The 17,665-nt window shown below is 36.6% G+C and overlaps 1 protein-coding gene across 2 annotated transcripts; it reads left to right on the forward strand.

Moving 5' to 3' along the window:
• Nucleotides 1-13,526: 13,526 nt before the first annotated feature.
• Nucleotides 13,527-16,051, forward strand: LOC149391572 (Core-2/I-branching beta-1,6-N-acetylglucosaminyltransferase family protein). Of its 2 annotated transcripts, XM_089620816.1 has the most exons (3): nt 13,527-13,948; nt 14,273-14,405; nt 14,534-16,051. In XM_089620816.1, the coding sequence occupies exons 2-3, from the start codon at nt 14,396-14,398 to the stop codon at nt 15,721-15,723; spliced, it is 1,200 nt and encodes a 399-aa protein (XP_089476942.1). In that variant the 5' UTR covers nt 13,527-13,948; nt 14,273-14,395; the 3' UTR covers nt 15,724-16,051. The 2 variants fall into 2 exon arrangements, with proteins under 2 accessions (XP_089476942.1, XP_089476943.1); XM_089620817.1 differs by lacking the exon at nt 14,273-14,405.
• Nucleotides 16,052-17,665: the final 1,614 nt, after the last annotated feature.

Consider the following 17,665-nt stretch of genomic DNA (forward strand, 5'->3'; position numbering starts at 1 on the left):
CCTTATCTGCCTCACATAACTGGATATTAGCTCAGTTAGCCATGAATAATGCTTTTTTGAATGGTGATTTGTTTGAAGAAGTGTATATTGACATCCCTTTAGGAAATGATGGATAGGGGGAGCAACACAAGTCTCAGCCTAAACGTGTTTGCAAATTACATAAGTCCATTTATGGGCTGAAACAAGCTTCGAGACAATGGAATATCACCTTTACTAAGGCCATTCTATCTTCTGGTTTTCATCAGTTAAAATTTTATTATTCCTTGTTTACACGTGGTTCTAACAATGATTTTATTGCCATTCTTTTGTATGTTGATGACATTATAATCGCAGGACCTGATTCCAAAGTCATTGAGGGAGTCAAGGCTTTCTTGCATTCCAAGTTCAAACTGAAAGTCCTTGCTCCTTTAAATTTTTTCCTTGGAATTGAAATTGCTAGATCATCATCGGGCATTGTTATCTGTCAAAGGCAGTACACTTTGCAACTGCTAGATGACTATGGTTTTTTGGACTCAAAGCCATCGTCCACTCCCATAAATCCAAGAGTGTCCGCAACCAGGAAAATTCGAAGATGAAGAAGACGAAAACGAGACAAGGGTCGCTTAGTTTTTTTGGTCATCGCTCGAGGAACGTAAGTCGCTTAATATTAATATGCAATATATATGTGATTCATATTTTAATGTTCAAAAATTACAGCGAAAGGAAGATGGGAGTATAAGCTCGGCTTTAGCGATATGGTCAGAAAAACACCATGACGCTAAGGGATCGTGGACGACGGACTACGCGAAGTCGCAATTCGTAAGTTATTTGTTTTATTTACTATATTTAATTATATAAATTATTCTTATCTGATAAGTTTTATTGTGAAGGATCAAATCACGCCCATGCGATAGATATTTTGCGGCAAGCGGAGGAGCGAAACGTCATGATCTCCCAAGAAGATGCAGAGATGTACGCGATGCGCGACGTTTTGGGAGTACACAGAGACTGGGAAGTCGGTTTAGGGCCTTCGATCCCAAGGTCATCGCTGAGTGTTGCCCAAACGCTAGATACGGGCTCCTCAAGTTCGTCATCTCAGACCGATCCATTGGTTGCCAAGATGCGAGCTCAGATGGATGCCTAACAAGTCGAGCTGCAAGAGATGCGGCAACAGATCGCCTTTCTCAGCCAAATGCACAACCAGCCTCCCACGACTCCCCAACCTCCGCCTGCATCGCAACCAGGTGGGACTGATCAGCAGACGCCAGGTTCCACACCGGATTCTACGCCTGATTCGATGGATTTCTTGCGAGACCGTCCTTACGGAAGCGGCGGAATGAGCGGCAGCGCGTCAGGCAGCAGTGGACGAGGACGCGGAAGCGGTTCTCGAAGTTCTGGCAACTTATTCGGTAGAGGGAATTCTACTATCGATAAGTTTTATAGGAAAAAAATTAGGAATTAATTTTTTCGCCTTTTTAGAATGAATTTGTATTTTTATTTAAGATTTCTATTTTCAGAATATTATTTCTAATTACTTTAGAATTTTGTTAATTAATTTTTATTTAATTCTAAATGAATTTTGATTTAATTTTCTAATTTTGTAATTTTTTTAATTTAAAAAACATATTCGGTGCGACATTGTCGCACCGAATATAATGGCGGAAGTGTTATTAGGTGCGACAATGTCGCACCCGATATGAATAACCCGCTAATTTTTATCAATTTGGCAGGAAAATAGTTTGAACATTAGGTGCGACAATGTCGCACCTAAATGTATGACTATTAGGTGCGACATGTCGCACCTAAATGTATTAGCGACGGACTTTTAGGTGCGACTTTGTCGCACCTAATAAACTTTTAGGTGCGACATATGAGGTATTTGGTGCGATAATCGTCGCACCGGATGACGTTTTTTGTCGTAGTGAACTGTCCTATTCTGTGATAACCAAGCCGCCGTCTATATTCAAATCCAGTTTTCCATGAACGGACCAAGCATATAGAAATCGATCTCTATTTTGTTCGAGATCATGTACAACGTGGATGAATTAAGTTGTTGCCGATCCGATCTCAACACCAACTCGCAGATGCATTCACCAAACCTCTTCCAGCTCCGGCTTTGCGATCAATCATGTCCAAGCTGTCTCTCAATGATATCTTTCGTCCACCTTGAGGGGGAGTATTGGAATCGATGGTTGTGTTTGTATTTATTTGCGTTTATGGTGTACCTTAGCTGTCAAGTTATCTTTTGTTCTTTTGTTTCAAACCTTTGTTTTATCGGATTACTATTTTATCCTCTATACTTATTCTTAAGTGAGGGTAACTTAGTCATTTCGATTAACAATTGTCTTTAAATATCTTGAGTTGTACTTCGTTCTTTTTCAATGAAACTGTATTTTTCATTCTTCAAATTTCTCTCTTTCTCCTTCTATCTCTGATTGATTTCAAGCTTCAAATCGTGAAACATATGAAATTCATCCGTTTTTGGGGTATAACAAATCCATCTGTTCAAGAATGCGGAAATGGAACGGATCCGTCATTTGAATTTTTTTTGTGTTTTTAATCTTGTCTGTTGGATTATTTGATTTCGGATATTTAAAGGCTTAGATAAAGTTGTACTGAATTTTTTGGAAAATAAATATTGTTGGTTTTTAATAATATATATATATATATATATATATATATATATATATATTTTTACGGAATTTGGTATCTGGATGAATCGATCAGTGGGTCCGGCACAGAGTCTGGCATAATGGAATTGTCCATTCCGTTCAAATGAATTTGATTGACCAAAAGCCAAATTTAGGAGATGCCAACCATCCAAACTAAATTTTTTAAGAATTTAAACTTTTTAATATGTTTTAAGAATTGTTATATTTTGAGACTACGAAAAAATCAGACTAATAAAAATTTTAATTGCGTTACAAAAATAAAATAACTGAGAGTAACAAAATAACAAAATATAAATGAAAAGAGCAATTAATATAAATTGTTATGTATACAAATGAACTAGACGGACTAAAACCCAAATATATATATATATATATATATATATATATATATATATATATTGGGTAATTAAGCTAAATAGCCTCCTGAAAATAGGTAATTTATTTTTAGCTCACATTTTGTTAATAAGTGGTAAATAGTCAGGAGGATTTATTTACATCCAAAATAGGACGAGACTACCCTTATATTTTCTCGCCCATTAACATAACGAAATTTAATATCATTAAAAGCAATATCTTCGGATAATAACTGCCGTGTAATTAAACCACAGATACACGCAATCTTCTCTCTCATAGAAACATAAATTTCAAACACGAAATCCCACTCCTTCTCCTTCTTCTCTTCTGCGCGCGGCCACCAGCACCAGCCCGGGCCCGAGCTTCTCTTCCTCGCGCGCGCCGTCCCGCTGAGACCGAGCGCCGCCATCTTCTTCTCCTTCTTCTCTTCTGCGCGCGGCCACCAGCACCAGCCCGAGCCCGAGCTTCTCTTCCTCGCGCGCGCCATCCCGCTGAGACCGAGCGCCGCCGTCTTCTTCTCCTTCTTCTCTTATGCGCGCGACCACCAGCACCAGCCCGAGTCCGAGCTTCTCTTCCTCGTGCGCGCCATCCCGCTGAGACCGAGCGCCGCCGCGCGCGACCGCCGCGAGCCGCCACGCGCGCCGCCGACGAAGAGACACCGGAGAATAGGTGGAAGTGCGCTGGAGAGTTCAATTCCAGCAGTATCTTTGAATGTGGGTTGTGGCTTCATGAAAGTGTTTGACCGTGTCTTTGATTTTGAGTTTTGGCCGAGTGGTAAATACGAAACTTATTTACAGTATATTCATTGTAAATACGAAGCTTATTTACAGTATATTCATTGTAAATACGAAGCTTATTTATAGTATATTCATTGTAAATACGAAGCATATTTACAGTATATTCGTGTAAATAAACTGAAAAAAATTTAAAACATCTTTGTATACAAAAATTTAAAATGAATTAGGCAGCCTAATGACAGTATATTATCGCCAATAATGAATGAAAATAAAGATATCAAATGCTAATTATATTGAGATATGGTGTATATTCTATTCTGCCACAAAAATAGAAACAAATTTTCTAAAACCAACCGCTATATATTTCAAATACACACGTCCAACATATCAGGAAATGCAATAACTGCTTTCCAAAACAGTTTATTCCGAAAATAAAAAAATGGGAATAAAATATTAAAAACCGATATTAAATGAGTCAACACACGTCCATATAACTACTTTCCCTTTCGGTTTATTTCAAATTTTAAAAAAAACTGCCTCTAATATAATGAAGGCGAAATTAATAAGGGCAAAACAGTAAAAAAAATTCAGTTAATATTATGCCACGTAAGCGTATTGGCTATTTACAGGAAATAAACGAAAGGTTGGCTAAAAAAAAATTGCTACACCTTCCGTGGCTTAAGCAGCCAATTATTTGTTATATATATATCGGGGGCTTCGTCTGATGTACCGTACCCTACATAATCACCATCCAACCAAATAATGGAGACATATATTTGGTTCTTAACCTCTTATAAAACAACCTTTGGTTCACAAATTAAGTCTTCTAATGTACATAAAAAATAGGTTACAGAATAATATTATAAATAAAAAAAATGTTAGCATACAAGTTATACATAAATGTGGAAATTCGGTTAACTTCAAATAATTGTTAACCGAAGTGAGCTGTCATAGGTTAACTTTTAACCTAAAAGAAAGTCAGCCCAGTTAACTTCAATTAATCGAAATAACCGTGTACATTCAATTACCAGTGCATATTCACATTGCAAATATCGGTAGTGTTATATGTGTCAGTAATTACAACATTAATTATATCACTTTTTTAAAAAAAAAATTATTGAAAGATTTCGGTTAACCTCAATTAATTGGTAATTTACTCGATTAAAATTAACCTAACGGTTAATTTTAACAGAAAATTTGGTTAAAATTAATTTTTCAATTAATTTTACTCGATTAAATTTAGTTAAAAAATAAATAAGAAATATCTATTTAACCGAATTTCCATCTTTAGTTATACCCCAGGACGTTGTTTATGTTATTGAATGACCACGCTATTTTGCGCTCTAACAAAAAAAAAAAACTTTGCCTGAAACTAGTGTACAAATTAAAAACCTACAACCCGATATCATGTCTTCCTTGCCAGCTTACCATCCGTTGATTATAATAAAACCACATTCACAGCCTTGAATCCGTTATAAACTTACAATTCACTCAACGAGATCAATCACTAATCAACAAACAAAATCATGACATACTCTAGTCCGATTTCACTCACAGTCACACGCTCTATCCTCATAATTTGATTTTCAACGATACTCCTAATCATCATCACTGTCACCACCGTCACAATCACAACAAACCTCAACAACACCGTTGAAGAGTACTCCCATTCGCCCCATTATGGGAGCTCTATTTTAATCAAATCCCAAAATCCCTTTACAATGTCTACGTCCACGCGGACCCCACAACCGTACGAACCTACGACCCTCCACTTTCCAGCGTCTTCGCGAAGCGAACCATCCCATCCGAGCCGATCCAAAGACACCACCCGAGCCTAGCCACCTCAGTTGTCCCTGTCTTGCGTCCCAATCCGACCCTTCTCCTTCGCCTACCAAACCCTAGTGATCACGAATTCCTCATTTCCCCTGAAAAGCTTCGTCGAGATTCTGGACCCACACGAGCCGGGCTTGTTCGGATGATGGGCCGCACGGGGCCCGGAGTCTATGCTGCCTGATGTGGCAGTTAGTGACTTTCGAATCGGGTCCCAATTTTGTGTCTTGACCCGGGACCACGCGGTCCTCGTGGCAGAGGACCGCGTCGTCTGAGCTCTTGTGTATGAATTGGGACGCGTGTTATCCGGAGGAGAATTACTTTCCTACCCTTCTCTCTATGCGGGACCCGCGTGGGTGCGTGCTGACTAAAGATGGAGATTCGGTTAAATAGATATTTTTATTTATTTTTTAACTGAATTTAATCGAGTAAAATTAATTGAACAATTAATTTTAACCGAATTTTCGGTTAAAATTAACCGTTCGGTTAATTTTAATCGAGTAAATTACCAATTAATTGAGGTTAACTGAAATCTTTCAATAAATTTTTTAAAAAAGTGATATAATTAATGTTGTAATTACTGACACATATAACACTACCGATATTTGCAATGTGAATATGCATTGGTACACAATTATTTCGGTTAATTGAAGTTAATTGGGCTGACTTTTTTTTAGGTTAAAAGTTAACCTATGACAGCTCACTTCGGTTAACAATAATTTGAAGTTAACCGAATTTTCACATTTAGTGCCGGCTACTCTCATGCACGTGCGGTGGGCGGGCGGATCTAGGGATGGTCACCCCAAGACTTATTATGGGCCTGAAGTTGGGCCATATATGGCGGGAAAATCGAGGAGTGGTCTAATTATTCTCATCATTTCTTGTTTGCGAGGAAGTTTACGTCAAATGCAATCAGATAGTTGATGGATTTTGGCGCGCGACTTTCTTTTTCGGTGATTTGCATTAATTATATAATGTCGCCTTAATTCTGCCTAAATAATGTAACAGGGTACGAATTCATAAATTCATAGGTCTAGTTTTGGTTTTGTTAACTTGTTCACATAAATGATGCCTAATAAAGTTGAAAATGTTGCAGCTAATTAATAATAAAAAAAATGTGCATAAAAACAGATAAAGAATAATGTATGCATTGCCCCGCGTAGGCTCTACTAAAATAATTAATTATGTGATGGCTTCAAATAATCTTCAAAGTAATATGAAGATGGCCTGAGTTCACGATATAGCTTAACCAATATAGGCCTAAGGGCGGCTTGAGCCCCACTCAAATTTAATTCTTTTTACTATTAATAGCCCTCCGAAGGAGAAAAAAATTCTTCGGAGTCTTCCTAAATTTATTCCAAGGATCTAAAGTTGTATTATTTATTTTTGGATCAGAAAGGATGTGAGGTTCTACACGTTCATTATAACCTTACCTGTAAACCACCAAAAGTAATAATATTAATGATTACGCTTGCTTTCTGCGTTATCATTCATTCATATATGATAGTAAAGATTAAATATAAATACGCGTGGGCGGGCTAGTACATTTTGCTTTCAAAACAAAATCTAAAAATGTAATGATGTAACGTATAGTAGAGCAGAATCATGACATCTCTCGCTCACTATACAACTACAAGCAAGTTATCCAAAATAAAATAAAAAATTTACAACTACAAGCACAGGACAGGACTCAGAAATCTTGTTTAATTAACTAGTTGGAGAGAGAGGTTTCAGTTTCAGATCATAATAAGTATATAAGTCAATTATTCAATAGCTTTTCTTGTGGGTCCCGCTCTGGACTATAATTGGGGTTGCAAAGGTAAATTTAGTATTTATATACATATAATAAAAACAGCAAAATAGAGAGAAACCTCATATGTTTTTTGTGTTTTTTTGTTTTTGTTTTTTTTAAAGCCCTTTAATTATTGTTTGAAATTTTGAATAGGCAAATTCATCGTGTCATCTCTTCATTTGCATCTGATGCACTACTTCGTCTGCAATGTGTCTTTTTTCTATTATAAAAATAAAAATAAATTTTTCTGGTGCTGCTTCAAATTAGTGTTTCAGAACGTAAACGTACAGTTTTCTATTCTCCCTATCTATGAATAAATTTGAAGCAGCACAATTTAGATAAGATATTCTTAAATGCTAATTATGAGGATATTTGATAATAATATTGAATCAGAGCATATTGGGTGGTGTAGAGTGAGAGTGGTTAATTAATTATGTGAAAGTGGAACATAATCATGTTGACCCCATATTTTGCTACCAAATCTTCTTGTTTTCTGTCTTTGGTTACTTTAATCAAACCATTATGCATATTCTTCAAACAGTAATAGGACAAAATCCCACCAATTTTTATCAATTTCTTTTTTCTGCAACCATAAACAGCGGCGAAGGAGAATGGAAGAATAGGCCAAGGATGATAAACGTAAACCCCACAAATTCTTATCATTCATATTATTTAAAATATATAGAAAGAAAAATCCTATCAACTATATATGCGCCTGAAAATAGCTGTAATTAATACCACATTGTTTACTTATTATTAAGTGCGTAGCGAAATAGCCAAAATGAAACTATAAAATTTGTTTTTAGCCAATGTTTCACAACTTTTAGGGAAATGGCCAACATGATTATGTGTCAATAATTAAGGTCTTATTTACCCTTATTTATTAATAAATTCGTCATTTTCTCTCTCTTATTTTTTTCTACACTTTTTTTACATAAAAACTTCAAAAAAACTATATTTATCTCATATGAACTCGAAATTGAGTGATTCCAAATCCTACGGATTCGTGACGCCGAGATCTTCAAAAATAGATCCATTGTGTTTGATGAAAAATAATGCTTAATACCATAGATGTAGAAAAATCTACCTTAAATATATAAATAACTGAAATTTTTTGAAATTATAAAAAAAATAAATGCAAATATAAATATGATGCATTAAAAATAATTTTTCTCAAACACAATGGGTCTATTTTTGAAGATCTCAACGCCACGAATTTGTAGGATTTGAAATCACTCAATTTCGAGTTCGTATGAGAAAGATACAAATTTTTGAAGTTTTGATGCAAAAAAAATTATTTGAAAAAAAATAGGAGAGAGAAAGTGACGAATTTATTAATAAATAAGGGTAAATAAGACCTTAATTATTGCCACATAAGCCATTTAGCTATATCCCTAAAAATTGTCAAACATAGACTAGATCCAAAATCACATGTTTAAAGTGGCCTAATTAGTTACAAATCTCTATTATTAGTAAGCAAGATCACCATTGCCAAAAATAAATATGAGAAAATATATTTTTATGATAAGAACAACATTACACACAATGAAAGAGACATTAAGGTCCACTCAAGGATTAAAATATCGATATCGATACCGATATCAAGGTTCTGATTTTCTATCTAACAACAATTTTATATTGACTACCGATGATACCGATGATATATCGACTACCGATCAATATATCGACAAAAATCCTATAACAAATAATAAAGAAAAAAAATAAAATAAGCAAGTAATGAATTGTTTATTTGAATTTATTAAAAAAATTCAAATTCGGACGATATTTTGGATTTTTTTAAGGATAGTGTAGCGAAATAGCCAAAATGAAACTATGAAATTTGTTTTTAGCCTATGTTTAACAATTTTTAGGGAAATAGCCAACAGACTTGTGTGGCAATAATTAAAGTCTGATTTACCATTATTTATTAACAAATTCGTCACTTTCTCTCTCCTACTTTTTTCCTACATTTTTTTTTACATAAAAACTTCAAAAAACCATATCTATCTCATATGAACTCGAAATTGAGTGATTCCAAATCCTACGGATTCGTGACGCCAAGATCTTCAAAAATAGATCCATTGTGTTTGATGAAAAATCATGTTTAATACCATAGATGTAGAAAAATCACGTTATTACCTTAAATATGGAAATAACTGGAAATTTTTGAAATTATCAAAAAATAAATGGAAACGTAACTATGATGCATTAAACATAATTTTTCATCAAACACAATGGGTCTATTTTTGAAGATCTCAACGCCACGAATTTGTAGGATCTGAAATCACTCAATTTCGAGTTTGTATGAGAAAGATATGAATTTTTGAAGTTTTGATACAAAAAAAATTATTTGAAAAAATAGGAGAGAGAAAGCGACGAATTTGTTAATAAATAAGGGCAAATCAGACCTTAATTATTACCACATAAGTCATTTGGCTATATCCCTAAAAATTGTCAAACATAGGCTAGATCCAAAATCACATTTTTAAAGTGGCCTACTTACTTACAAATCTCTTTTTTTAACTACTAAAATATATAGATATTTTAACGATATGTATAAAACGATACAATTATATCTGATATTTTATCAAGATTCTTCAAAAAACTATATATATTTTGAACCTTGGGTCCACCAAAGGTTTTAAGCCCGTCATTAAAAAAAATTATATATTAAAATTTAATTTATTTCTCTTATTTTGACACAAAAAATTTACAAATTACTCTCTAAAACGATTTATTTTAGCCACTTAAATTTAGAGTCTAGCTCCATCCGCAATTCTGCATAGCAACAAATCAATTTCGTCTAATTACTCTACTATTTATTCGTGCTGATGACGAGCACAACCAACAAAAGAAATTTGTAAATATCTTATGTTTAATTTCTAATTACATTTGAGAGAAAAGGTACAAGCTAATACCTTCTCTATAATGTGCTGTAAAACGTTGAATATATTATTATTTGGTAGTAGCAATTGAGATTTACAATCATAAATAACTATTATTTGGTAGGCCGTAGGCGTCGGCATATTCATCGTGACTAGGTTGTGAAGGAGTTTGAGTTTGGCCGGAATCACTTAATTCGTTATTCAAAGTTGCCTTAAAAATGTCGGCTTTCCAACTTATTTTTCAAGCGTATCGGAGAGTTAGTATACAAGAATGATGAATCATGTACTCAATCGGTACCAATTTACGTGGTTTATTATGCCGGTGAAAATGGGCTTGAGATAAAGAAATAGACCCAACATAAATGAGAAAATAACACAAATATAAACACCACGAGCTAGGATTAACGGTGCAAACATTAAGAGATAAAGCTATCAATACTAGATGAATTTTGACCTTAAATTTCGCAATTATGCTATTAAGTATCATAATATAAATACATTCTTGTAAAGCATAAAAACCATAGTGTACAACTTATGTGTGTTCAATCATAATATAATTGAGCTCGATCTATTGATTATTTTTTTTGTCTCTTCTCTTTATTCATATTATCTTATTTGCTCGTTATATATTCGCTTAAATCTATCTTCGTACAGTTCTTATATTTATCTCCTATATATTGATCATATAAAAATTAAAATTACACGCTAGGAATTTAGACGCCCCAAAATAAGTAAATTTAAAGCGCATTTCTTTTTAAATTCGTGAATGTTGAACTAGATAAATTTAACTTCAACAATTTACAAACTTTGATACTGGATTATCAACCAGACATACCCATTTATCCGTTTGTTAAAAAAACAACAATATCTAAATATCGATTAGAAAGTGATAATTCAATGTAATATAACTTTTTTTTGGAAATGATAATGCTAAATATCAATTATAAAGCTTTAGTTTTGGGCGCTACTATTCGCTCCCAAGGGATCTTTGAATCTCGACGATGGCTTCAACAAAGCCTATTGTCATCCGGTGAGCTTTGCGATGCTTTGAAGCTCGACGATGGGTCTCTTTCATTTTCTTCACTTCTTTTGAAGAAGTTTTTCATTATTATTTAGTTTATATTGCATTTTACTTTTTATGTTGAAATATTGAGTTCTAGTTTTAAGAAATTCTTTGTAGGATGAAAAGTCTTATGCTTGCTCAGTGAACCTTTGTAATGTGATATAGGCTAAATTTTAAAGACCCAAGTATGTTATCAAAACGTAGTGTACAATATATTATCTTTAATATGTGGGAAAATGATATAAGGTTGATCTTCATTAATTTTTTTTTTTTTTTTTTATAATTAAAGGTGACGCTATTTCTGGTCTATGTGTAACTTTTCAAAAAATCGTTTGATTGATTTTTTTTTAATAAACGGATTTTTCATTAAAATTGGGTAAAAAAAACCCATCAATACAGGAGAATAACACCTTAGTACATGAAACACCAAGACCTAAGTCGAAGTGAATCTAACACTAGGATCCGGTAAAAGTACGTTATGTGCATACTTCTGACAACAGCAAGAATTACAAGCACAAATAGAGCACACAAGAGACTCGTTCATAAACCCAAAGATTGGCGGTGGAAAAATCCAACCAACCTCGGTCCGATGGCCACGAAGAAGATGACTCTTCAACCTACATAGATTAAAACCTAACAGAAAATCCACTACGGATAAGGAGACTACGGCTAATCCAGCTCCAAAACAAGTCAAAAAAACCAAAACACAACAATTAAAAGAAAAGTTCACTACAATACCAAAAATGAAATCAACTGAAGTAAACATAAAAAAAGCCCAAAACTGAGAATTCATCCTCACCCAACGCTCCAACCTCGCCCAAGAAAACAGCCTCACTGCCGCCGACTCCGGGAGGGAAGATGCCAAGTAAAAATCTCACGTACGAGGGCCCGATCTTCGCCGAATAAATCCCGACTCCGAGGAAGACGAACCACGTCGATGCAAAGCCGCCGAAACCGAGGAGAGAGAACTGAGCTCCCACCGACACCGCGGGAGAAGGACGGCGCCGGGATAAAATCTCTACCGAGGTCGCTCTCCACCGTAGCCGAGAAGAGAAGCCGACGAGTGGAAAGAGTTTCGGATGATTTTAGGGAAAAAAAAGCGCTAAAAAAATTGAATCGGGAAAGAGAAGAACCACCAGCGTTGCCTCCCTCCCGGGCCGGAGCTGCACCGGGCGCCCAGATCCCAAGAGGGAAAACATTAAACACATTTTTAGCTGTTTTCTTTAATTGGCTATTTAACTAGTATATCACCCGGACAATTTTCAAATTCATCGTTTGATTGAATTTTAGTGGGTATTTTTTCAATCGAAACTCTTCTCATCACTCATGAATAAAAAAAAGTTAGATAAGTTTCGTACTTAATTCTTATTAAGCAAGAACATCATTGCCAAAATTGTATAGGAGAAAATTTCGTTAACAACGTTAAAATATCTTATTCCGATACGATTAACATTACAGATAGAGCAACAGTTAAATTCGCCTAAATACTTCCCTATATATTCGCATTGATCAACACACCCAAAAAAAGATATTTGAAAAGATCTTTTATTTTTATTTACGGTTGAAAAAAAAAAAAAAACTTTTTATAGCATCTTCTAGAGGAAATAAATAATCATTTGAATTTGTTATCATTTTCTTGTAGCGTAGCGTTTGACATTTCATGAACTAGTATATCATCTAAATAACTAGCCTTAATTAGTAACTAATTTCTACCAAATAAAGCTCATATACAAATATATATTATATATATATATAAAAAAATAAAATTCTTTCCTCCACGGTGGACCAAAGAAGAAAGTCCAGGGCCTAGCCCAAAACACGGATGACGTGTCACGGTCCACAAAAAGCAAAAACGACACCAAAACGTGGCCCACAAAACGTGCATGATGTCCATGTGTACACTGACTGTTTGGAATTTAATTTGTTTAAATTTTTTTTTTAGAGCAAAACTGACTCGCTGTTTAGTTAGAATAGATACTCATATGATCATATCCAACACAACAAATAGAACTGCTTTGTCAATATCAATTTTCAACGACCAATCTCGAAAGTCCAAGACGCACCCCGATAAAGTGCCATCAAGTGGCACGGAATCTCTGTGCAATCTCATCCGCGTTAATCCAACGGCTGAGAATCGCTCGTGCAATGCACTGAAATCAGTCATTATACAATTAAATATACCCCCACAGGCCACAACAACTGTTTGATAAAAAAAATAAAAATAAATAATATCTACCCCCACCGAAATCCGATTCTATTTACAAAGCAAAAGTAACTCGACATCATGATCTCAATTTTTTTATTAATTAGTTAATCTCACAGAGGATATGTTCGTGCTCTTTTTGGTAATAAGATAACATTAAAATTCCGATGAATCTGAGCCGTTCATCTTCTCAAGCCTTGGGAACCAAAACCCCTTCTCATTTCCCACCAAATCCCCACTCTCTCCGATCTCTCTCCGTTTTCCTCATAATCAGTCACTCTCTGCACTCACAGGCCAATTTTTGAGGGTTCCCAAACGGCGTCGTTTTTCTCTATTCGGATAAGAAACGGGTTTGGAAATGCTTCCGGTTTCGTCGTTTTGTCGGAATAGGGGTTTTTGCAGACTCGCTTGGTCTTTTTTCGCTTGAGAATCTGTAAGTCTCGTAATTTTTTGTTTAAGCTCGAAATTTGATAAAGAACTTTGCTTCTGAGCTCAAAATCCGAACTTGTTAGGGTTCATGCTTTTTCTGGTCTTTCCCGTCTTAATGTTATTTTTTCTTCTTCTTGATTAACCTTTAGATCATTTCTGTTCGATTTCATGCGTATTAATCAGATCATTTCTGTTCCTAAAATGTAATATGTACCACGAGCCAAAAAAAAAAAAAACTTGAAAAATGAAAATCTCTAAAGCAATGCTGAAACGAATCCGTCTGAAAGCTATAACTTTTTACACTATTTTCCCCCATTATTTCTTGTAGATTGAGATTGACTGACGAAGGCGAAAGGTGAAGAAAAATTGTTTGTAAAAAAAAAAAAAAAAAAATTCCCAGATGAGCTATAGTAGTGGTAATTGAACCGACTTGTAAGGACCAAAATCAAAGATGAGAGAAGGTGTATTAGCTTTCTTCATCTGATTCGAACTCTGTATATCTTCATCTTCATCTTCTTCGTGTATAAATTAAACCAGTGTCCACCGAAAAAACCCTTCTCACTCACTCACTCACTCACTTCCCAAACAGCTCGTCCGAAAAGAGCAAAGAAAGCAATGCTGTCACCAACTCCGGTGTCCCTCATCTGTGCCGTCCTTCTCTGCTTGCCCTTGGCCGTCGTCTTCACCGTCACAAGCCCCACCACCACCGTCACAGCTCCCCGAAACTCCGATCCTCCTCCGATCTCGATCCCGTTCCCGGAGGACGACGAGTCTCTCCTCCGAGCCGCCTCGCGTGTCAACTCTCGCCCGATCCCCCGGACCGCCCCGAGGAAGGTCGCTTTCATGTTCCTCACCACCGCTCCGCTCCCCTTCGCGCCCCTCTGGGAGCTATTCTTCGCCGGGGCGAACGAGAGCCTCTACAACATCTACGTCCACGCCGACCCCGCCGGAGTCTACGACCCGCCGTTCTCCGGCGTGTTCTCCGGCCGGACGATCCGGTCCGAGCCCACGCAGAGGCTCTCGCCGTCCCTCAGCGCGGCGGCCCGGCGGCTCCTCGCCCACGCGCTCCTCGACGACCCCGCGAACGCCGTCTTCGCTCTGCTCTCGCCCTCGTGCGTCCCGTTGCGCTCTTTCCGCTTCACGTGGTCGACGCTCGCGCGGTCGAGGAAGAGCTTCATCGAGATCCTCGAGAACGAGATCGGGAGCTACGACAGGTGGGCCGCGCGGGGGCCCGAGGCGATGCTGCCCGAGTCGAGGCTCGAGGACTTTCGGATCGGGTCGCAGTTCTGGGCTCTGACGAGGAAGCACGCCCGGGTCGTGGTTCGGGACCGGAAGCTGTGGGCGAAATACTCGCTCCCGTGCGTGACCCCCGAGAATTGCTACCCCGAGGAGAATTACTTTCCGACTTTGCTCAACAAGTACGACCCGAACGGGTGCGTTCGGGCCACGCTGACCCACGTGGACTGGACGGGCCGGGAAGATGGGCATCCGCGGACCTACGAGGCCCAAGAAGTGGGCCCCGAGCTCATATTGGGCCTCCGGGCTGCTCGGCCCAGATACGGAGACGAGTACTTCCCCGACCTGTTGTCTCCGTTGTCGTCCTCGTCGTCGTCGCCGGAGATCTCTGGCGCTTCTAGTGAGACTCCGGTCCTCCCGAAGGAGGAAGAAAAAGGGGGTGCGAAGAAGAGGCACGACCCGTTCTTGTTTGCGAGGAAGTTCGCGCCGGAGTCGCTCGAGCCGTTGATGAGCATAGCACGCGACGTCATTCTCAGCGATTGAGTTTGACGGTGTAGCTTAGTTTCGTGGTAGAGATTAAATTGGAAGGAGAAAAAAAAATTGTGTTTTGTAAATGTCAAGTGTAATGTTTTTTTTTTTTTTTCTTTTTTTGGTTTGGTATAAAAGGGAAGCCGGGACAAACCCGGTGGGTGTTCCTTTGTGATTTGAGAGAGTGAGTGTTGAAATCAAATCCGATCCAATCCAGTGTGAGTTGGTTGTATGTAAGTGTTTTTTTTATTATGTATTGGCGTCCTCTGAGGATCAAACTGAGAATGTACATTCCGAGCTTTGGGATAGTTTTCAACTGTCAAGTTTTCCCATTTTTGGAGCATTTTTTGTACTTCACTCTTTCAAATTATGCGCCAGATCTTGTTGACTTTTGGGTGTATAAATTGTAAATCACTTTGACTTTGATTTGTTTTATTGTTGGGCGTTTGGAGTGTTGAGAGTGTGAAAAAAAGAACATTGACAGGTTAGTCCCACTTTGACTCGGATAAGGAGTTTTCATTGTTTGCAGGTGCAACCAGATTCCATGCAGACACGGTCACATGTAATTGTTTGGTCAACATGTTTGTGCCTTCGATACAGTAATGATAAGATAAAAATACATGTTGGATGTTAGTTAGATAAGAAAAAAGAGCTTAATGGAAGAACTGGCTGCATAGAGGTTCTTAATCACTAATGCTGATATGTTTAGTTGTATTACGATTTTTCTGTAGAATGCATACAACACGGCATACACCGTAAAACCACCACGATTAAACGGTTGAGACTCCGAATATCTTCTGTGTTTCTGGTAAAAAGTCGTGAAAGTCGCCCTTATATGGTGGAGCTTGTTGGCTTTATTTTCAGCCTCTGCCTTGGCTTCTCTCCTTCCCAATAATAGTGCTTTTGTGATGAAAAGTTTAAGATTTTTGTTACAAATTGTTTATGGTAAAGTAAATAAAACTCGAAAACATTGAGGGCATATAAGAGGATTTCATGGCGTCAAAAAATAAGTTACAATTCAGTCGGATCCCTTGACTTACAACTATGTTACGAAAATAGATTTTTCGCAGAACGAGCTCTTCAGAAGAATGCGAGTCCAGAATGATATAAATGAACTGCATTATAATCCCAAAAAGATCTATCATTTCTAACATTTCCGACCGACGTGTCGGAAATACATTATCTTAGTTAGACTGTTGCTGTGATTTCATTCATTTTTCAGCCAACTGCATAAAGTCTCGTAAAATTGAAATTTCCGTTTTATTTTTCTTTGTTATTTTTTAATAGTTTGGAGTTATGCTCATTTAAGATATTTTTTAAAGAGGTAATTAGGCCAGTAGCTCAACAACTCATCCTAATTTAAAAATAACTCAAATTTCATTTTATTGAAAAATACCCCACCAGACCGAAGTTAATTAAATTAACTGTTAAGTTAATTAGCTGAACTAACTGAACAATTAATTTAATTAACTTCGGTCCGTTTGACTATGTTCCTAATAAAATGAAACTTTGGCTAGTTGACTAGTTGCAACATGTACTTTAATTTATTCTAGCTTTAGTTTTCTTTATTTGAGTCCATACATTAGATCTAATTACATATAACAATAAGGACTCTATAAAAGCTTGCATCATTTATTTTTACATTCGTTTCGAGGAGTAAAAATTCAACCTGAAAGGTTTTTCCCTATCGCGTTTTTCCGTCTTCCTAAAATCTTACCCTTCGTAAATTTGTCAGTTAGTAATAGCCAAATAGTGGTAATTTAAACAAATTTAGAGATAGTTTACCTTTCATTATCTAAAAAAACATATTTTCCTTTAAAAAAATCTAAAAAAAAATAAATTTAAACAGTCGTCCCATATACACCGGTCTTTAGAGATAGTGGTTATAGCAAGCCGAAACCAAGTGAATTAAAGTATAATGAACTTTAAATAACTCTGATTTTGATATGTTTTATTT

The sequence above is a fragment of the Urtica dioica genome, chromosome 7, assembly GCF_054948205.1.
Source record: "Urtica dioica subsp. dioica isolate 48M chromosome 7, U.dioica_male_clone48M_v1_H2, whole genome shotgun sequence".
NCBI classification, from domain to species: Eukaryota; Viridiplantae; Streptophyta; class Magnoliopsida; order Rosales; family Urticaceae; genus Urtica; species Urtica dioica.